The 22730-nt window shown below is 39.3% G+C and overlaps 1 protein-coding gene and 2 pseudogenes across 3 annotated transcripts in view; 2 read left to right on the plus strand and 1 right to left on the minus strand.

Moving 5' to 3' along the window:
• The window catches only part of DENND6A (DENN domain containing 6A), a 56191-nt gene extending 50359 nt beyond the window's left edge, over positions 1-5832 (plus strand). For all 3 annotated transcript variants that reach the window (XM_045807411.2, XM_045807410.2, XM_045807412.2), the window contains 5 exons: positions 1061-1114; positions 1220-1329; positions 1548-1650; positions 2807-2881; positions 3540-5832. In XM_045807411.2, the coding sequence (XP_045663367.1) occupies positions 1061-1114; positions 1220-1329; positions 1548-1650; positions 2807-2881; positions 3540-3671 (474 nt within the window). In that variant the 3' untranslated portion in view covers positions 3672-5832. The remainder of the gene's footprint in view (positions 1-1060; positions 1115-1219; positions 1330-1547; positions 1651-2806; positions 2882-3539) is intronic.
• A 3352-nt stretch (positions 5833-9184) lies between these two features.
• On the minus strand, positions 9185-11370 carry LOC123798832 (ATP synthase F(0) complex subunit C2, mitochondrial pseudogene; annotated as a pseudogene).
• LOC123798784 (pygopus homolog 2 pseudogene) lies at positions 11333-16118 on the plus strand (annotated as a pseudogene).
• Positions 16119-22730: the final 6612 nt, after the last annotated feature.

The following is a 22730-nucleotide window of genomic DNA, read 5'->3' on the forward strand; positions in this document are numbered from 1 at the left end:
GATGACAGGGGCCTTATCTGTCTTGTTCATTATCTTTTCCTCAGTCTGGCATCTGGTAGCACTCAGTATTTATGGAATAAATGACTAGATAATATGGTTATTCTATGAAATTCAGTAGGATAGCATATTAAAATACTAGAAGATGCCTCACAGTTATCAGACAGTACCATATGTGGTCCTAGTCTGCAGACTGCATCAGAGAGAGATTCCATGTAGTTATTAATGTAATCTATCTATGAATATTATATGGGAGCAACCTGGAGATCTTTGCTATTACATTTTGAGGCGAAATAGTCTTTCTTGGTCTATGGATGTTAATTAATTTTGTTCCATTTAAATCTGTTTGATTTGAAATGAACTTTACTGTAGTGCTTAAGGGCATGGGCTGAAGTCAAGTAGACCTGAGTTCAGGTTCAGGCTATGTGACCTTGGGCAGCCTACTTAGCTTTTTAAAGCCTCTTTTCCAGTAATAATGGCCACATTGGATGGTTGCAAGGATTAAAAGAGATCATGCATATAAAATGTTGAGTACATTTCCTGGCACATACTCACCCTGTAGGGTTAATGACTATCACTAAAAATATGCAGTCCTTTGGATTATTTAAGATTTAGTTAAATTCTTACTGAAAAGCTGACTTCTCAATTCAGTCTAAATTTTGCTATGTCCGTTACGGAGAGTGATGCATTGCTGCTGTCCATTGAAAGAACGTATGATGAGAAACTTGTAAACCCATTTCTTTTAAGGGGGTCTGTTTATATGTTTTTGAAGACTCTCTAGGTATGCCTAACTTTGGGGCACCTGGGTGGCTCAGTTGGTTGAGTGTCTGACTCTTGGTTTTGGCTTGGGTCCTGGTATCAGGGTTGTGGGATTGGGCCCTGCATTAGGCTCCCTGCTCAGCGCAGAGTCTGCTTGGGATTCTGTCTCTCCCTCTTCCTCTCCCCCTCCCTTCCCTTGCATGTGCGTGTGTTCTCTCTCTCTCTCTCTCAAATAAATAAATAAATAAAATCTTAAAAAAAAAAAAAGAATGCCCAACTTTGATTCATTTTTTCTTGGTTTCAGGAAAGATATGTGGCAAGCTTGATGCCTTTGCAGAAAAGTATCTCTCCATGGAAGGTATAACTATATTCAGTTAAATTCTTATTTGAGTTCTCATACTGTAATTAACTTCTGGGAGTATATCCATTTCTGATTTTTAAATCAGTATGTCCTAATTTCTAGAGTCCACCCCAACTAAGACAGTTTCTTCCAGAAGAATTTATGAAAACACTTGAGAAAACAGGACCTCAGCTGACCTCTAGAATAAAAGGCGACTGGATTGGACTTTATCGGTTGGTCTTTTTTTCTTCTTTTTCACCCATATGTAGAGCTTTATTTAAAAACAAAACAAAAAACCTGGCCTTAAACTTATATATTTTTTAAGAAATTCAAATAAATAAATAAAAATTTCATTGTTTCACATGGTTCTCCAAGCTATAGGTAGGAAAGCTATTGAGGAGAGGACGTAAGTAATAATCAAACTTTGCTTTTTTAAAATTTATTTTTATAGGCATTTTCTAAAATCTCCAAATTTTGATGGTTGGTTCAAGACCCGGAGGAAGGAAATGACCCAGAAATTGGAGGCACTCCATTTAGAAGCTCTTTGTGAAGAGGTTAGAAAACAGTGTGTTTGTGTGATGAGTAACAACTATTGAAAATAAAGATAACATTATCCTTAGAGGCTGGGAGATTATACCCATATCTACTACTTTGTAAATAGTAATACCTAACTTTTCTGAATCATGTGCTGTGTGTCAAGGACTGTGTAAGTGGTTTAGATGAATAATGTCTTTTAATCCCCACAATGATTCATTAAAGTAAGTGTGTTATAATCTGCATGATGATACCCCTAAGGATTATAAGTTAAGCGACTTGCTTCAGATGGCATCATTGCTAAGTAATGGAGCCAGCAGTGAGCTAGAGCCCTGCTTACACGGACCCAGAGGAGCTAACTGTGTACATGTCTTCCCAGCTTTGTGTTTGGTGAGCTCAGGTTGGTAGCTTGAAATTGGCTACAGTGAGAGTATTATGCCAGATTGGCAAATGCTACAAACCAGAGACTTTTCCTGGAGAACTGGTGGTTAAATATTTACTAGTGTACCCCTGGATAGAATCAAGATTCAAATCAAGATTTCCAGTATTGTTAACAATTTTTTCCCTGTAATTTGACTGTTTATAATTTGTCACCAGACTATTTTAAATTGAGCTACTTGTGAAAATATAAAGGATAGTCTCATCTTTATTTAGCTTGAGGTGGGCTAGCCTTGAAGTGAACTTTCTAATCTTAAACTCCCAGTGACTGTGGTTGTGAGAGAAGGAATACAATGAAGGCAACCACAAATAAGCTTGTTTGTCGATGTGGAAGTTTACATCCAGTAATATATTCATGTTCACAGTTACCTTAATTTGTTAGTTAATGTCCCTTATAAATTAAAGTACTTACTACTTAGTAGGGATGCGGGTTAGTATTGTACTTGGAGGTGCAACTTTTTCATTGATCTAAAAGGGCTACCTCAGAAAGGAGTTTCTTGCATTTTGTTTTATTTCCAACTATTAGACAGTTCTAGTTAATGTCAAAAATTATCTAATTAATGTTGTTAGACTATCATGTGGTGAATGATTCTTGTACTAGAGTGCTGTATCTGAGTTACATACTCTATTCTCCTTTTCCTTCCTATCCTTCCTGCTTGGTAGCCTCGCCTGTTAAAATATAGCAGTTTGAAAAGTATTTTGAGTATTTACTGATTTGGGATTTGTTTATTCTTGTAGGACTTACTTCTCTGGACTCAGAAACACACAGAAGTAGAAACAGTAGACCTTGTATTGAAGCTAAAAAATAAGCTGGTATGTAGCCAAAACAGCAAAGATCCATGAAGGTGTTTTCCTCACATTTGAGGTGATAGTTCATGATGTATTGCAGAAATAGTTTTTTAGGGGCGCCTGGGTGGCACAGCGGTTAAGCGTCTGCCTTCAGCTCAGGGCGTGATCCCAGCGTTATGGGATCGAGCCCCACATCAGGCTCCTCCACTGTGAGCCTGTTTCTTCCTCTCCCACTCCGCCTGCTTGTGTTCCCTCTCTCGCTGGCTGTCTCTATCTCTGTCGAATAAATAAATAAAATCTTTAAAAAAAATAGTTTTTTAAAATGAGAGCACTTGAGATTGGTCGGTAAATGGTAGATCTGATTGAAAATACTTGGTCACTCAAGAAGATCACAGTCACACCAGATAATTTTAAAAGTAGTTACAGGGAGTCTAATGAGCTCTACAAAAAACATTGTCACTTATATTTAATACCACATGGTACCTATAGGTATTATCTATTAATTTACATAGAAGTCTTTTATTGAGCTCATGTTCTTTGCTTTTTTACAATTCCTCTAAATTCTAATGTAAGTTTGAATTTTCCAAATCATTAGACCATTAAAATTGTTCATTTAGAGGATATAATGTATTAATACAGACTCAGAGGGTAATTTAAATGTTTCCAAATGTTCCTTCTGTAGTTGCAGGCTGATCGAGAGCATTTACCTGTGAAACCTGACACTATGGAAAAGTTACGGACACACATCGATGCAATTATCTTAGCATTGCCAGAGGACCTACAAGGCATACTGCTCAAAACGGGCATGACATGATGTTTGCCAGGATTTTCCAGCCAAAAAGGATTGTGCACCATGAAGCATACTGACATTTCAACCCAGCGCACAAAGGAGATGTTTCAGTGTGGAAAATAGCCGTGAATGCTAGCTACAGGGTGGAAAGACTATACTGACAAACAGACCTTTTTAGTGCATTATTTTTAAAAATGGTTATCTGTGGTGGTTCCACTTTAATACTGAAACACCGAAAGGCATTTCTATATTTTTAATCATGTTCTAAAGTGCTCTTATGAGAGACCTGTGGGGCCATCAGTATAAGTGATTCCAAACTGCAGTGCTGGCATTGCAGATATTTTTTTAAATTGGTGCTGCTTTGCCCAATCATGTTAAAACTCAGGGGGATATAAAAATAACATTCACACTGGCTATCTTCTTAAGAAGAAGGAAAAGACTGATCTGTCCGACTGTAGTTAGAAGTAATTAATGCTTTTGTAGTGCCTTCTGTTGTCCTACATGTTTCACAAAGCTCAGCTGCTAGTCTTGAAGCTTTTTCTTAACTCAATTATGCTGTGTAATTTTATAAGGCATTCTTCTGAGTAATCACTGCTTAAAGATACATTTCTTGCCTCCCATCATGTTTATTAGTAGTGCCCGGTGTTTTGTTTTGTTTTGTTTTATTTTGTTTCCAGTTGTCAAGTAGGTTTCATTTTGTTATATTCTATATCATTTCAAGTTTAATCTTATCAGTTTCTCCAAAGGCAAGAAAGCATCTAATATTAATTATGGGAGAGTTTATTTCTTCTAACCATTTACTAGTTGAACCTGTTTAAGTTAATTAGCTTGGATGTTTTTTAGAGACATTCTAATTGTAAAGCTCATAATCAGCTATTTTTTAAACTGAACTACTTTCATTTCAAAGGCATTCATAAACCATTTATGTTATAGTCATGTAAGTGATTATAAGATTAGTTTTCAGCATTACTTGTTTGGTAGGGTTTTTGCCCCCCCAAATTAATATTTCTCAGAACACTTTCCCTACTGTTGTTCGACGTGGGGACTTTTGCCTAAATCACTGTTATAGCTAGTTTGTTGTTGTTGTTGTTTTGTTTGTTTCTGTTTTGTTTTGTTTAAACAGTACTACCTTGCCAAAAATAGAAGATTGTGGTTTGGTAGAGTAAGGTTGTTTGGTTTGTGTTTGAATAGGAGTGTCCTCCAGAAGCCACTATTTAAAATAGCCACACATGACATAGCACATATGTAAATAGCTGTGTCTTGAATTACCCTCTCAGCAACCAAATTTAGTTGTATGTGTTTGTAAAAGAAATGGCTTCAGAAGCTGTCTCTTGTTTTCTGCTAATGCAACTCTTAAGGGCACTCCTAACCCAGAAAGCCTCTTTGTGTTCGTACCTGTGGTCTTATACCTAAATGTGCCCTTTTCTCATGGATACAGTCTCTTGAAGCATACCTCAAAGTCATAGAGAGAATATGGCATTTGAAAGAAATCATTTGCCTTGGATCATAGGAGTTATTTTGTAAAACAACATTGTCCTTATGGAAAAGGGGCAACTACTTTTATATGCTAAAGTATTTCATATCTTTCTGGGAAACCTTATTTAGGTATAAATGGTCATCTTATTATTTTTCAAAAAGGGGTATTTTAATAATCTTACGATTTATATGCAGTTTGTGACCAGAATTTGAAAGTTGTTAGTGTCATATCAAGGATCTTTTAAATTATACCACTACAGGATGTATCATTTCAAGTTTATTTTGCACAGCTAAAGAGTAGCAAAGGATGCCAAGTAGCATAATAACAGTATCTTCATATTTACTGTATTTAACTAAAACCTGACACATGTTGAAAATCATATCATACTTAACCTGGTTTATCTATTAATTTCAAATTATGTACTTGTAAAATTAATTCAAGATTGCATTGGGAATCTGAGAAAGACTGGTAACAATTTTTTGTGTGATTTTCAGTGTTGTCCTTTTTTTTTTTTTTTTTTTTTGAAGAGACATCGTTAAGCTCTAAAACCTGCCGTTTAATGTTTATCTCCACCAGCATCAGAGGGAATCACTGCTTTCAGGGTGTTGTGTAATGCCTAGTGCCTTCTGTTTTCGTGAAGAAGAGGTTTTGTGAAGGCATTTATGGTCATTACTGAAAAATGAATTAAAGGCCTTGGATTTTAAAGCACTTGGATGTCTTGTGTTATTTCTCAGTAAGGTTGGAGTGCTTGATAAAATGCATAATAAATGAAACTTGTGCATTATGAGTTTCCTTTTACTTCCCATCTTATTTTTAAAAATTCAAATGAAAACCTTCTTCTGTTTACTATGAACATGTGAACAAGCAGTCAGGTGTAATAACAGATCAGTGAAGTGATTTCATATCCTTGTTGGCAGTGTATTGACTTTATGAAATGTTCTGATGAAAAAGTTTTAGCTTAATAATGTAGCTGTTGTTGGATTCTTGGATTCTCCCTTACTTACTACTACTTTTTTTTTTTTACCTTTTTTTAAATCTCAAATTACTTTTATTTCTTTCTCTCTCTTTTTTAAAGCATATGATACTATCCTTTGGATTTTAATTTATTTGTTGATAATAAAATATATTGGCCATTACTCCTTTTCGAAGTTACTGGGTAATATCCTTAAAAGTGCACTATAAAATATTTCAGTACATTTAAAAGAGATTCTGTTAAAATCTGTCCTTTTGTTTTCATTTGCTCATAACTTAATTCATTTATTTTTATTTTTTTCAGAACAAAACAATAAGTAGTCTTTATTACATTGTTACAGTACAGTTCAATATGCTATGCAATATAATTACATATATGACTTCATCCTTACAATATTCCTATTAAAAAGCATGCACTTTTTTAAAATTTTATTTTATTTTATTTTGAGAGAGAGAGCGCACACACGAGCAGGAGTAGAGGCACAAAGGGAGAAGAAGAGAGAGAATCTTAAGCAGACTCCACATGAAAGCCTGATGTGGGGCTTAATCTCACGACCCTGAGATCATGACCTGAGCTGAAATCAAGAGTTGGATGCTTAACCAACTGAGCCACCCAGGCATCCCAGGCATGCACTTTTCTATTACTATTTCACAATAAGAAAACTGAGAACAGAGTTGCCAAAAATCTTGACTAACGTTATGTGACTGCTAAGGGTAGAGCTAGGACTTATACAATTGTCATGATATACTGCTTTGAGCTGTGTATTTTGAATTTATATTTTTCTAAGTAATTGTAAGTTTCATTTTAAAAATATGTATTCATATCAAAATAATATATGCAAGAGTTGAAGCAACAAGAAGTACAAAAAGGTCTATCATAAAAAGCAAATATAATTTCATATGCTATCTCAATACCATACTGCATACTCCAAAGATGTTTCTAACTCTTCCTATTTTAGTTCATTCTAATAATTCTGAACATATATTTATATCTTGGTTCCTTGATCTACCAATTTTAGTATTTGTTGATGATGTTTCAACTGATATTACTGGCTATCTTTTTGTTTTGTTTTGTTTTTATTTAAATTCAATTAACTCCATATATTATTGGTTCCAGCAGTTTTATAAAACACCCAGTGCTCATTATACCACATGCCCTCCTTAATGTCCATCACCCAGTTACCCCGCTCCCCCACCCCTACAGCAACCCTCAGTTTGTTTCCTATGATTGAGTCTCTTACGGTTCGTCTCCCTCTCTGATTTTGTCTTGTTTTATTTTTTCTTCTCTTCCCTATGATCCTGTTTTGTTTCTTAAATTCCATATATGAGTGAGATCATATGATAATTGTCTTTCTCTGATTGATTTATTTTACTTAGCATAATACTCTCTAGTTCCATCCATGTCATTGCAAATGGCAAGAATTTTTTTTTGATGGCTAAGTAGTGTTCCACTGTATATATATGTACCACATCTTCTTTATCCATTCATCTGTTGATGGGCATCTGGGTTCTTTCCATAGTTTTACTATTGTGGGCATTGCTGCTATAAATATTGGGGTACGGGTGCCCCTTTGTATCACTACATTTGTATCTTTGGGATAAATACCCAGTAGTGCAATTGCTGGGTCATAGGGTGGCTCTATTTTCAACTTTTTGAGAAAACTTATTTTGAGAAAACAGTATTGTTTTCCAGAGTGGCTGCACCAACTTGCATTCCCACCAACATTGTAAAAGAGTTCCCCTTTCTCCACATCCCTGCCAACATCTGTCATTTCCTGACTTGTTAATTTTAGCCATTCTGACTGGTGTGAGGTGGTATCTCGTTGTGGTTTTGATTTGTACTTCCCTGATAGTGAGTGATGTGGAGCATTTTTTCATGTGTCTGTTGGCCATTTGAATGCCTTCTTTGGAGAAATGTCTGTTGATGGTGTTCTGCCCATTTCTTGATTGGCTTATTTTTTCTTTGGGTGTTGAGTTTGATAAGTTCTTTATAGATTTTGGATACTAGCCCTTTATCTGATTAGACATTTGCAAATATCTTCTCCCATTCTGTCAGCTGCCTTTTGGTTTTGTCAACTATTTCCTTTGCTGTGCAGTTCATTTGTTTTTATACATCTGAATTTTACTGGCTTCCTCCTTTTAGCATAACTTGGAGAAAAACTTAAATTACTAACTTCCTAATATTAGTCCTCTAAAAACAGCTGAAGAAGACAAAAAACTTTTAATTATGGATATATATTTAAATAACAAAATATGTTAATTCATTAATGACTAAATTATCATAAACAATTTGATATCCTTCCATATATCCAAGATATATTACTTATATGCCATCTGCAACTTTGTTGAATTGTAGTATTTATAATTATACCAATAGAAATCGGCACTTATTAATAAAATAGAGCTAGAATTTTTTTCCAACTACATTTCCCAGTTTGTTTGAAATAGATAAAGCGTGGCAGGAGAATTCTGCTATATCCTATTCTCCAGGGTTACTTCTGCACTTTTGAATACCAGCCTTTCTCTGTTACCCACTACTTGAATGCTATGCTGTGCCTTTCTTTAAATTAAGATTATTATTGTCAGGGGCGCCTGGGTGGTACAGTCAGTCAGGTGTCTGACTCTTGATCTCAGCTCAGGTCTTGCTCTAAGGATTGTGAGTTCAAGCCCCGCATTGGGTGCTGGGTATGGAGCCTACTTTAAAAAAATAATAAAAATAAAAAGATTACTGTTGTCTAATAATCATAGGTCTCATTCCGTTTTACTAGTGTCACCACTAGGCTTAGGTTCCTCTGCTTCTTTTTGTCTCCCTGTTCTCTTTGTCATCATGTCATCATTTCTGTTTAGCCAATTAGAAAGTTAAACTTCATGGATCCTTCATTTTTTTTCCTGTTCATGTTTTTCTGTACTAACCAGTATGAATACATTGTAACATAAATTACTTGCAGAATGAATGAGATACTTTCAAAAATAGTAACTTTATATTCCAGAATTCTCATACTTGCCATTAAGTGAATAGATTTTTAGACTTCAGGAGGAAACTATTAAAATGATTGTGATCTAATGAAATGCGTAAATATTTTTATAGCCAGAGGCTCTGGTGGTGGAACCCAGCAATTTATGTTCTTAAAAAAAACAGCTTTACTGAAATATAATTGACACACAATTAACTGAAGACAAAACGTACAATTTGATAAATTTTAAGATTTGAATATACCCATAAGGGGCTCCTGGATGGCTCAGTCCGTTAAGTGTCTGCCTTCCACTTAGGTCATGATCCCAGAGTCCCGGGATTGAGCCGCACATCGGGCACCCTGCTCAGCGGGGAGTCTGCTTCTCCCTCTGCCCCTCACCCCGCTCATGCTCTCTCTCTCTTTCTCTGTCTCACTTGCTCTCTCTCAAATAAATAAAAATTAAATCTTTAAAAATGTTTTAAAAAATGAATACACCCATAAAGCCATCACCACAGTCAAGATAGGAACATATACATCACCCTTCAAACTTCCCTCATGTTCCTCTGCACTCCTTCCTGCCTCCCTTCTCAAACAACCACAATCTGTGTTCTGTCACCATTGATTAGTTTGTATTTTCTAGAGTTTACGTAAGTGGAATTATATAGAATGTACTTCTTTTTTTGATCTGATTTTTCTTAACTTCTTATTAATATAGTATTTATTTGTCTTCCCTCTGCCAAACCCTGAGCCAACCGCTTTCCCCAGCCTGCCTGGTGATATATAGGAAAAAATTTACAGAGCAGATGAGACATGGGAGAAAGAACCATGAGCAGTGGAGAGGGCTCCTGAACATGGTGAAGAGGATGGAAAAGGCTACCGTCAGGTAAAAGAGCCCCATGGCCTCTGAGATGGAAAAGCCCAGAATGGCATAGGAGAAGAGCTGTTGCTTCAAAGAAAAGTTCCTGGTGTAACCAGTGATGAGGACCCCAAACACAGTCCCACGCCCAGCCCCAGAGCCAGTCATCCCACTGTGACAGCCGCAGCCCTAATGAATTTAGCTACTGTTTGAAATGGCACTTGTTTGGAGGTTAGGGCTAGGGGTAAGGGAGGCTGCCCAGCTCCTGAGGCTCTCATTGGCAGTGTCTCCGGTTGTTTGAGCACTGCTGCAAAAAGTGGCCAACTCAGCAGCTGAGAAGTGCTCCTGACTAGCGAGGGCATGGAGACAAATTTGGTACACATGTACCTTTTCAGGGAGTGAGGGGCTCCAGCAGGAGAGCTGCTCCCAGTGTAGAGAGGGGTCTAACTTCTTTCATACAGCATGATTGTTTCAAGATTCATTCATGTTGTGCGTATCAATAGTTCATTACTTTTATTGCTGAGTGGTATTCTATTACATGGCTATAACAAAAATGTCTTATCCACTCACCTGTTGATGGACATTTTCTAGTTTTTGGCTATTCCAAATAAAGCTTTTATGAACACTCATGATTTGTATAGACATATATATCCTTTCCTGTGGGGTAAATACCTAGGAATTATATGAATAGGATTGCTGGATCATATGGTAGGTGAATGTTTAACCTTTTAAGAAACTGACAAACTTTTCCAAAGTGGTTGTACTAATTTGTTTTCACCAGCTGTGTATGAGTTCCATTGTCTGCACATCCTCCCCAGCACTTGGTATGGTCAGCCTTTTTAATTTAGCCATTCTAATAGGTTTGTATTATTATCTCATTGGGATTTTAATTTGCATTTCCCTAATGACCTGTGACATTGAACATCTTATGTTTATTATTTATGTATATGGCTTTTGGGGGGGCTTGGTAAAGTGGTAAAATTTTTTGCTCATTTAAAAAATAGAGTTATTTAAGGGGTGCCTGCGTGGCTCAGTTGGTTAAGCATCTAACTGCAGCTCAGGTCATGATCTCAGGGCCCTGGGATCGAGTCCTGTGTCCAGCTCTGCACTCAGCGGGAAATTTGCTTGAGATTCTCTCTCTTTCTCTCAAATAAATAAAATCTTTTAAAAAATTGAGTTGTTTAATTTCTAATGGTTGAGTTTTGAGAGTTCTCTATATATCCTTTTTTAAAAAGATTTATTTGAGAGAGAGAGAGACCATAAGCAGGGGGAGGGCAGAGGGAGAGAATCTTCAAGCCGACTCTCTGCTGAGTGTGGAGCCCACTGCAGAGCTTGATCTCAGGACCTGTGAGATCATGACCTGAGCTGAAACCAAGAATCGGGCATTTAACTGACTGAGTCATCCAGGTGTCCCCTTTCCATATATTCTTAATACAATTTCTTTTTCAGGTATATGGTTTGCAAACATTTTCCCCCTAGTTTGTGACTTGTCTTCCATTTTCATAACAGCATCTTTTGAAGAAGCAGAAATTTATGAATTTCTATGCAAATTCTTCCTGGGATTTTGATTGGGATTGTAGTAAATTTATAGATAAATTGGAGGAGAAGTGATATCTTAATTATATCGCCCCCTGATCCATGAACAAAATGTATCTCTCCATTATTTATATCTTCTTTAATTTCTTTCAGCAATATTTTATGGTTTTCAGGGTACAAATATTTAACATCTTCTGTCAGATTTATCCCTAAGCCTGTCTTATGTTTGATGTTATAAATGATATCATTTTTAAAATTCGATTTTCAGTTTTTCATTCAAAAGTTTAGTTCAAAATACTAATATGTAGTTGACTTTTGTAGACTGATATTGTATCCCTCAACCTTAAAAAACTTATTTACTAGTTCTAGTAGCTTTTTTTGTAGATTCCATCATATTTTTTAATCTAGAAGATTATACCATCTCTGAATAAAGACTGCTTACTTCTTTCCAATAGATGGCTTTTATTTATATTTCTTGCCTGATTGCACCGGCTAGAATCTCCAATACAATGTTGAATAGCATTGGTGAGAGTGGACATCTCTGTCTCCTGATCTTAAAGCATTCAGCCTTTTATAATTAAGTATGATATTAGCTGTAGGGTTTTTTTTATAGATGTCCTTATCAAGTTGATGATGTCCTCTTCTATTCCTAGTTTGCTGAGAGTTGTTGTTGTTGTTGTTTTTAAATCAGGAATGGGCTTTGGATTTTGTTAAATGCTTTTCCTGAATCTATTGAGATGATCATATGGTTTTCCTTTTTGAGTTTGTGGATATGATTGATACGTTAACATTGATTGACTTTTGAATGTTAGCCCAACTGTATTCCTAGGATTAACCCCACTTGGTCTTGATGTGCTATGCTTTTAATACAATTTTGGATTTGACTCGCTAAAATTTTACTTAGAATTTTTGCTCCTGGGGGTGGGCAGCTGGCACTCTGCTGGGCGCCTGGCCTCACCATGTGGCCTGGGCACTCCTCAAGGGCACCCTGATCCCCCTCCCAGGGATGGTGCCCCTGAGGACGAGTCTGTCCCCCACCACACTGACCCTGGCCCCTGGCCCCCATGGCCACCTCAGCAGCACCCCACCTGACAAGCTGAAGGAAGGTGACTGCCCCACACCACCCCTGCTCCGCCTAGCACTGTGAGGAAGCAGGACAAGGCAGATCTGCAGATGAAGAGCCCAGAAAAGAAGTGAAGGAAGTCAAATACTCAGGACCCTGCATACTCACATTTCATGGAGTTTGCACCATGCCTGACTCCCATGATGGATCACCTGGTTGCATCCAACACTTTTGAGGATGACTTTGGAGCCCCTAAGGTGGGGGGCGCAACCCCCCCATTCCTTGGCAGTCCGTCCCCTTTGGAGGCTTCTGTGTACAGGGGGACGTGGCAGGTGAGGTACCCCCAGGCTATGGCATTGGGGGTGAAGGTGGTCCCCAGCCTCTTCATTAGCAACCTGACTTTTCCCTCCCACCCCTATGGGCCCTGCTTTCAACATGAACTCTCCCCCCACCCAGGGCTCTGGCTACTCACCCCTAGGCAACATGAACTTTCTAGCCAACCCTTGAACCAGCTTCTGGGTCAAAACTTCAGCCTCCCTGGTGGGCAGATGATGCCAGGCCCACTGGGGGGATTTGGCCCCATAATCTCACCCACGATGGGACAACCTCCCAGAGTGGAGTTCCCCCCACTTCTCTCCCCCAGCGCTTTGTGCAGCCAGGAGCACTTTTTGGCCATTCTCCTCCAGAGACCTTGTCAAGGGATCCCCAGCCCGCCCCCCAACACAAGTCCCTTCCCTGGTCCAGACCCTGGCTTTCCTGGCCCTGGCGGTGAGGATGGGGGAAAGCCCTTGAATCCTCCTGCCCCCAGTGCTTTTCCCCAGGAGCCTCACTCAGGCTTCCCACCTGCTGCTGTCAATGGGAATCAGTCCAGTTTCCCCCTAAACAGCAGTGGGTGGGGTGCAGGAACTCCGGATGCTAACAGCCTGGCTTCCCCCAGGCCTGGTGTACCCATGTGGTGCCTGTTGTAGTGAGGTGAACCATAACCAGCATGCCATTCTGTATGAGGCCTCCTGCCAGAAGTGGTTCCACCATTACCTCACAGGCATGACAGAGCACATATGGGCTGCTGACCACTGAGACCTCTGCCGTCTGGGCTTGTGATCTCTGCCTCAAGACCAAGGAGATCCAGTCTGTACATCCATGATGGTATGAGGCAGCTGATAGCTGCTAACGATGGGTGACACTGGCAAGGGCGATGGTTTCCAAGTCTGGTTCTTGGTCCTTGTCTCCACTGGCTTCCCGTCCCTGTGGGGCAGAAACACAGTGGCTCCTGGGTATAGAGAAAGAATTGAGGTGGGCAGGCAAAAGAGCCCGGATTGCTAACTTTTCCAGAAACTTATTCATACATGTTGAGATCTACAGAGATCCAGGAAACCAAAGCCCTGCCAATCATTGTGGTGGCTTCAGTCTCTGAAGGCCTAGGGGTATGACTGCAAGGAAAAGAGGCTAGAGGAAGATCTGGAAGGCAAGGGTCTCCTCTGTGCAGATGACGGATACCCCATCCCCCATGCCTAACACTCTTATCTAGCCCCTTAGGCTAGCTGCAGCCTTAGTCTTTGGAGTGAAATGTTAAAGGTTACTGGCTGGAGAAGTTGGGATCCCATCCCTGTAGTATACCTTTCACAGGCTTTAGGAGACAGCTTTAGGGAATAAATGGGGAATTTTCCCTTTTCTTACCCATCCCTTGACTCCTCCAAGACCTACCCAAGTCCTACTCCCTTAAAGAACCAAATAGCTTGAAGAAGCATGAGAGCTCTTGGCTGGGGCAGTTTCTTGGTGATTTGGGGCTTCAAGAATATAGGTAAGAGATGCTGTCCAGACACATGTCCTTCATACCAAAGCCAGTGGCCCTTTCTCAGCCTCTCTTGGGCTTTTCTCCTAAGGACCATATTTTTGCCAAAAATTGGGATCTGTGGTCTGACAGACCAGAATATTTGAAGTTCAGAGTGTCCTGGAACCTGGACTCTGGTTGTACCACCCTCCTCCGCCTTGCCCATGTCCTGCACAGTAGCGTCAGCGCTGGTCTAGAGCTTTTGGCACCTGTATTTCTCTGCCTCCCTGGCTTGATTGCAGGAAAGCCTGAAAAGGCACAGAGCCCTTATAGCTCATCTCCTTTTACAAGGATCTCTGTACCAGCCTGTGGGTGAGGGAGGCAGTGGGACTGTCATTGCCATGGTCCTGAAATGCACTCCAGAGTTCGAATGTGTTTTGCTTCTCTTTCCCTACCTTTCTGTCTGTCTTCTTGGGCCCGGTGATCTAGCAGTAATTCTTCTCAACCAGTCCTGCACTGGGCTTTATGTATTAATATTTTATTTTTTAGGCTCTGCCTGCCAGAGATGGGCCTGGGGCCTGGTAGGAGCCTGGCACTGCTGCTCTATCTCTCTTGTACCTCATGCACACATTCCTCAGTGGGGTGGGAAAGGCAGGCACGGGTGTGGCCCTGAGAGGAGCTGGTGGTCCCTGCCCCCTTCTCTCGGGATGCTAGCATGTGAAGAGAGGACACACGAATATACTGCAGAACTCACTGGCCCGTTCAGGTGGAGCCAGCAGCTTTTGAGGCTGTGAGAGAGAAGGGAGAGGCCTCTGGGCTTCTCTCTTCCAGTGTCCTGTCTCCCCTGTATTCCCCTCCCCCCCACACCCCCTCCCCCTGCCCAGCTTTGTGCTGTGTATGTCGTTCTGTTGCCCCTCTTTTATCTGTTCCTATTTTTGTGATGTCTTCCCCTGGCCCCATCTCCGCCTTTTGTAAGTACCTCCTGGGGGAGGGAGTCTTCTGCTCAATCCTTCTCTCCCTCTCACTCTACTACTTCTTGGAAGAAAGTAGGGGTGGCAGAGATGTGGTGGGGGGGGTCTCTTGTATGGTTGGATTAATAAAATCCAACCTCCCACCAAAAGAATTTTTGCTTTTGTGCTGGGTATTGATGGGTATTGGTTTGTAGTTTCTTTGTAATGTCTTTGGTTTAGGTATCAGGCCTCACAGAGTGAGTTACAAGAGTAGTGTCAAGATGGTATTGTGTATTTCTTAAATGTTTGGTAATACTCACCAGTGAGCCATTATTTTCTTTGTGGAAAGGTGCTTACATTCAATTTAAAAAATAGATACAAGGTTGTTAAGTTTATCTGTTCCTTCTTGAATGAGCTTTGGTAGTTTGTGTCTTTCAAGAAATTTTCCAGTTGCTATTTTTTTTAAAGATTTTATTTATTTATTTATTTGAGAGAGAGCATGAGGGAGAGAGCAGGAACAGGGGGAGCGGCAAAGGGAGAGGGAGAAACATACTCCCCGCTGAGCAGGGAGCCCAATGTGGGGCTTGATCCCAGGACCCTGAGATTATGACCTGAGCCCAAGGCAGACACTTGACCAACTGAGCCACCCAAGTGCCCCAGAAATTTACCAGTTTCATCTAAACTGTTGCATTTATGGGCATAAAATTGTTCATAATATTCTTTCATTGTTGTTTCACTATCCGTAGAAACTGTAGGGATGAGAACGTTTCTCATTTCTGATACTGGAGGCTTATGAATTTCATTAATCTTCTCAAAGAATTGGATTTTGGTTATATTTTCTCTATTTTTTCTGTTTTCCGTTTCATTGATTCCTACTGTTGTCTTTCCTTTCTTCAGCTTACTTTGGTTTTAATTTCCTTTTTTTTTTTTTTTTTTTGGTTTCTCAAGGTAGAAGCTGACGTCATTGGTCTGAGATCTTTCTTCTTCTCTAATGTAGGTTCTTAGTGCTTACATTTCCCCCTAAGTTCTGCTTTAGTAACATTCCATAAATTATGATACATTCTATATTTATTTTCATTCAGTTCAAAATACCTCATAATTTCCTTTTTGATTTCTTAGATGGATCCATGGGTTAATCAGAAGTGTTACTTTCCAAACATTTGTAGGTTTTCCAGAAATCTTTTTATCAGTTTTTAATTTCATTTCAGTATAGTCCAAGAACATACTTGGTATGTGTTGAATCCTTTTAAATTTATTAAGATTTGTTTTATGGCCCAGAATATGCTTTATCTTGGTAAATGTTCCAGGTACACTTGAGAACAATGTGTATTTTGCTGTTGTTGAATGGAGTGTTTTATAAATGTCAAGTTTGTTGATAGTGTTGTTCATGTCCTTGCTGATTTTCTGCCTACTCATTCTATCAATTATTAAGAAAGGTCTACTGAAGTCTCTTGATGATAATTATAAGTTTTGCATATACTTTGCTCTGAAATCCACTTTGTTTGATATTCATGGAACTTCAGCTTTCTTTTGACTAGTGTTAGCATGGTGTATCTTTTCCAGAGTTTTACCATTAACCTATTTGTTATCTTTATATTTTTAAATACTTGTTTTGTAGATAGCATATAGTCTGTTGCCACTTTTTTTTAAATCCAACTTGACAAATTTTGCCTTTTAATTGGTGTGCTTCTACCACTGACAATTAATGTGATTATTGATATGGTTAGATTTGAATTTATTATCTTGCTCTTTGTTTTCTATTTTTAAAATCTCCTCTTTATTCCCCTTTTCCTTTTTATCTGAGTTCTTTTGAATTAATGGAATATTTTTTGTGATCTCATTTTATCTCCTTTGTGGGATTACTGGCTATAACTCTTTGTTTTATTATTTTAGTGTAGTTACTTTACGGTTTACAGTATACATTTTTAACTTACTGGTCTACCATCAAGTGATATTATGTCACTGCATGTATAATATAAGAATGTTACAGTAATGTATTTCTGTCTCTCTGCTTCCAGCCTTTATATTCTCATTCATGAATTTTAATTTTGCATAATACATTGTTGTTATTTTTGTTTAAATAGTCAAGTATTTTATGTATGTATGTATGTATGTAAGTTACATGCCCGATGTGGGGCTTAAACTCATGACCTCGAGATCAAGAGTTGCATGCTCCACCAACTTAGCCAGCCAGGTGCCCCAACTAGCCAATTATCTTATAAAAATATTTAAATAGGGGTGCCTGGGTGGCTCAGTTGGTTAAGCATCTGCCTTCGGTTCAGGTCATGATCCCAGGGTTCTGGGATTGAGCACCATGTCAGACTTCCTGCTCAGTGAGGAGTCTGCTTCTCTCTCTCCCTCTGCCCCTCCCCCTGTTTATGTGCTCTCAAATAAATAAATAAATAAATAAATAAATAAATAAATAAAATCCTTTAAAAAATATTTAAATAGTAAGAAAAAATTCTTATACTTTTTTTTTTATAGAAATGGTATTTCCCTTTTTTTTTTTTAAGATTTTATTTATTTATTTGACAGAGAGAGACACAGCCAGCGAGAGAGGGAACACAAGCAGGGGGAGTGGGAGAGGAAGAAGCAGGCTCCCAGTGGTGCAGGGAGCCTGATGTGGGGCTTGATCCCAGAACCCTGGGATCATGTCCTGGGCGGAAGGCAGACGCTCAACAACTGAGCCACCCAGGCACCCCAAAAATTCTTACTCTTATACTTAACCTTTGCCAGTGTTCTTTATTCCTTTATATAGATCTATATTGTGATAAAACAATAATTTTTTTTTGCCTGAAGAACTTCCTTTAAAACATTTCTTATAGTGCAGGTTTGCTGTTGATGAATTCATTCAACTTTTGTATGTCTGAGAATATCTTTATTTTGAATTATTTTTAAAGATTTTTGGGAGAGTTTCTTTCTTTTCCTTCCTTCCTTCCTTTCTTCCTTCCTTCCTTCCTTCCTTCCTTCCTTCCTTCCTTCCTTCCTTCCTTATGTTCCTTCCTCCCTCCCTCCCTCCCTCTTTCTTTCTTTCTTTTTTCAGGGAATAAACTCAGGTTTTATTGGTTCCAAATTAAATAATGTAAGAATCGATCCCTAATTAGAGGAGGTCAAAGAGACCATTTGAGACCACTTCCCCATGAGACAAGGGAGGCACTCAGATCCAGAAATGGTAAGTGACTTCTGGGTGGTCTCACAGTCATGACAGCAGAGGCTGGACTAGAAGTCAGGTCCCCAAACTCCAAGAAGTTAGTTAATTGTGGCTTTCCTTTCTTCACTTATTTATTCATCAAGCACATATTTTGTATTTAATTCAGTGTCAACTGCCGAGCTCTGGCGCAGTTGAATTTAGGATGTTGATGATCCTCATTGGCTGGCAGCTCTCCCCCATGTGGTCACTCAGGATCCCAGGTTCCTTCAGTCTTGTGTCTCTGCCATCCCTTTGAGTCCCCTAAATCCAGATTATCAAGCAGGAAAAAACTTTTTTTTTATTTAAATTCAATTAATTAACATATACTTTATTATTCATTTCAGAGGTAGAGTTTAGTGATGCATCAGTCTTATATAACACCCAGCGCTCATTACATTACGTGCCCTCCTTAATGCCCATCATCCAGTTACCCCATCCCCCCATGCCCCTCCCCTCCAGCAACCTTCAGTTTGTTTCCTATGATTAAGAGTCTCTTATGGTTTGTCTCCCTCTCTGCTTTCGTTTTTATTTTTCCCGGGTTTGTTTCTTTTAGGAACCAGAATCATGCTGTATGTATTGTCCTTTGATGTGCTTGTTGGAGATGTTCACAGCCTAGCACAGTCCTTTTATCCATTATATATTCCACAGAATTAGTGTCACTTTTTGGGTTGCTTCATTCTACTGTTATAATTAAGCCCACTTTTGTGCACAAACTTGAGCACAGGGGCTGGAATTTGAGAGAAAGAGTGTCAGTCTCTGTCCTTGTTGATCTGAAGTGAAGGCGTGTTGATTTGGCATTGAGCAGGTGGCAGGCCGTGCATGCTGATCAGGCAGGAGGGCAGGTGGACTGTGAATTTGGGACCCACAGGCTGATGGCATCATGTGTGACAGGGAGATGGCTGGTTTTGCTCCTGGTCATGAATTCCTCTAACTTTTGTTTTTCTGGGAAACTCTAGCTCTCCTTCTATTCTGAATGAAAGTCTTGCTGGATAGAATATTCTTGGCTGTAGATTTTTTCCACTCCTCTCTGGCCTGCAAAGTTTCTGCTGAAAAATCCACTGGTAGCCTTATGAGGTTTCCCTTTTATATAACTGCTTTCCTTTCTCTTGCTGCTTTTAAAATTCTCTCTTTATCATTACTTTTGGCCATCTTATTTACTTTGTGTCTTGGTGCAGAGCTCTTTGGGTTGGTTTTGTTGGGGGCTCTCTGTGCTTCCTGGATCTGGATTTCTCTTTCCTTCCCCAGATTTAGGAAGTTTTCAGCTACTATTTCTTCAAATAAATCTTCTGCCCCCTTTTCTCACTCTTCTTCTGGGATCCCTATCATGCAACTGTTATGCTTGACAGTGTCGCTGAGTTCCCTGGGTCTATTCTCATTTTGGGTATTATTTCCCCTCTCATCTGCTCAGCTTGATTACTTTCTGTAATTTGTCCTCCAGGTTGCTGATCTGTTCTTCTATTTCCTCTTGTTTGCTATTTATTCTGGGTGGTCTATTTTTATTTTCATTTAGTGAGTTGATGTTCTCTAACTGGTTCTTTTTTAGGTCTCCTATCTCTTTGTGGAGCGTCTCACCTCCATGAGATGGAGGTCCTGCACTCCCTTCTCAATTCTAGCAAATATCTTTATGAGCATTACTTTAAATTCACTATCAGACATATTACTTATCTCAATTTTGTTTAGGTCTCTTGCTATGATTTTTTCCACTCTTTCATTTGGGACATATTCCTCTGTCTCCTCATTTTGTTTATTGCTGTGTCTGTTTCTATGTGTTAGGGAAGTCAGTTATGTCTCCTGCACTTGAAAGTAGTGGCTTTATGAATAAGAGGTCCTGTAGTGCCCCACAGGGCAATGTCTCCTTTTCACCCGAAAATGGTGCATCAGGGCATCTCCTATGTGTGTTGCTACAGGGCTGTCCTACTGTTGTGGTGGAGCTGTATTTGCCTTCAGTCCAGCCTCCAATGGCTCTCTGCCTGTTGTGGGCAGAGTCTGGTGCCTGTGGTGTTAGTGGGCCAGTCCAGGGCTGCCTAGGGCTTGAGTTGAGTAAGACCAGGTGTTTGCCAGAGATGAAGTAGCACCAAACTGCAGGGCACTTTCTCTATGTTGTCCCCTGAGAAGCATTTATTGGTGGCTGGGGCCTAGTCAGACTAGCTGCTTGCCCCCAGCCCACTGCTGGGGTCGGTCAGAATGGTGTGTGGTTATCTTCCCCGCTCCCTGAAGCACAACTCATTTTAGAGTAGTGTTGGCCCTTGTCTGGGCTGCCTGCACACTGCCAGGCTCGTGGCACTGCTTTGATGGGATCTTGCCAAGAGTGTATCAGAGTGGGTGGACTTGCTTTGTTGTGCCCTCTTGTCTACGTCTGGCTGTGGAGAGTCTGTTCTCCCAGTCTTTGGGTCACTTTCTGGGTTATTTATGCCAACGTGGGCGTTTTCTAGGTAGCCACGCTGCAAGAGGTTAGCCCTAGGTCCTCCTACTCCACCATCTTCCTAGCAGCCTCTGCCAAAGACGTTTTTACTGTGAGGGTGCCTGGCTGGCTCAGTCACTAGACCATGGAACTCTTGATCTCAGGGTTGTGAGTTTGAGCCCCACATTGGGTTGTAGAGATTACTTAAAATCTTTTTTTTTTAAAAAAAGATTTTATTTATCTATTTTAGAGAAAGAGGGAGAGAGCATGAGCCAGGGCAGGGGATCAAAAGGGGAGAGAGAGGGAGAGAAAATCTCAAGCGGACTCTGCACTGAGTGTGGAGCCCGACACAGGGCTCGATCCCACAACCCTCAGACCATGACGCCAAAACCAAGAATCTGATGCTCAACTGGCTGAGCCACCTGGGTGCACAGAGATTACTTAAAATCTTAATAATAATAATAATAAAGATGTTTTTACTATGTATAGATTTGTAACTTGTCCCTTTTTTCATTCACTATTTCAAAATGTTACTCCACTGTCTTTTATTTGCATTATTTCCAGTGAGAGATATGATAATCATTTTTATCTTTGTTCTTATGTAGTTAATAAGTCTCTTTCTCTGGCTGCTTTTGAGATTTTATTACTGGTTTTGTGTTATTTGATAATGATACCCTGTGATGTAGTTTTATTCATGTTTCTTGTGCTTGGGGTTAGTTGACTTTGTATATGTGAATTTATAGCTGTCATTAAATTTGGAAAATTTGGGGGCATATTTCTTGAACTATTTTTTCTGTTCCCTTTCCCTTTTTTCAGGGACTTCAATTACTCATGTATTAGGTTGCGTGACGTTGTCCTACAGCTCACGGATACTCTTCATGTTTTTGTCTTATTTTGTTACTCTTCTATCTCTCTGCATTTCATTTTGGATAGTTTCTGGTGCTATGCCGTTAAGTTCATTAGTCTTCTGTATTGTCTAATCTCCTGTTTAATTCCATCTAGTCTATTTTTCATCTCAGACATTGTAGTTTTTATTTCTACAAAACTTGATGTATGTCTTTGTTATGTCTTCCGTGTCTCCACTTATATTTAAGATAATGTTGTGTCAGTTCTGAGTTGGTTTCAACTGGTTATCTCATTATTATGGGTCATGTGTCCTGATTCTTTGCATACCTGATAATTTTAGATTAGATGCCAGAATTTTACCTTGTTGGGTGTTGGATATTTTTGTATTCTTATAAATCTTCTTGAGCTTTGTTCTAGAAATCAGTTAAGTTACTTGGAAATTATTTGGTCCTTTCAGGTCTTTTATGATTTGTTAGGTAGGTCCAAAGCAGTGCTCATTTTATTTAAAGTTTTTATTTAAATTCCAGTTAGTGAACATACAATGTAATATTTGTTTCAGGTGTACAGGTGATTTAACACTTCCATACATCACCTGATGCTCATCACAAGTGCCCTCCTTAAACCCCATCATTTATTTAACCCATCCCCCCACCCACCTCCCCTCTGGTAACCATCAGTTTGATCTGTATAGTCAAGAATCTGTTTCTTGGTTTGCCTCTGTCTTTTTTCCCCCATGAACATTAGTTTTGTTTCTTAAATTCCACATATGAGCAAAATAATATGGTATTTCTCTTTCTCTGACTAACTTTTTTCACTTAGCATAATACTCTCTAGCTCCATTCATGTCATTGCAAACGGCAAGTTTTCATTCTTTTTTATGGCTGAGTAATATTCCATTGCATACAGATACCACATCTTCTTTATCCATTCATCAGTCAATGGACATTTGGGCTCTTTCCATAATTTGGCTATTGTTAATAATGCTGCTATAAACATCAGGGTGATGTATCTCTTCAAATTACTATTTTTGTATTCTTTGGGTAAATACCTAGTAGTGCAATTGCTGG

Source organism: Ursus americanus, chromosome 14, assembly GCF_024610735.1.
Source record: "Ursus americanus isolate L20-20 chromosome 14, mUrsAme1.1.p, whole genome shotgun sequence".
NCBI classification, from domain to species: Eukaryota; Metazoa; Chordata; class Mammalia; order Carnivora; family Ursidae; genus Ursus; species Ursus americanus.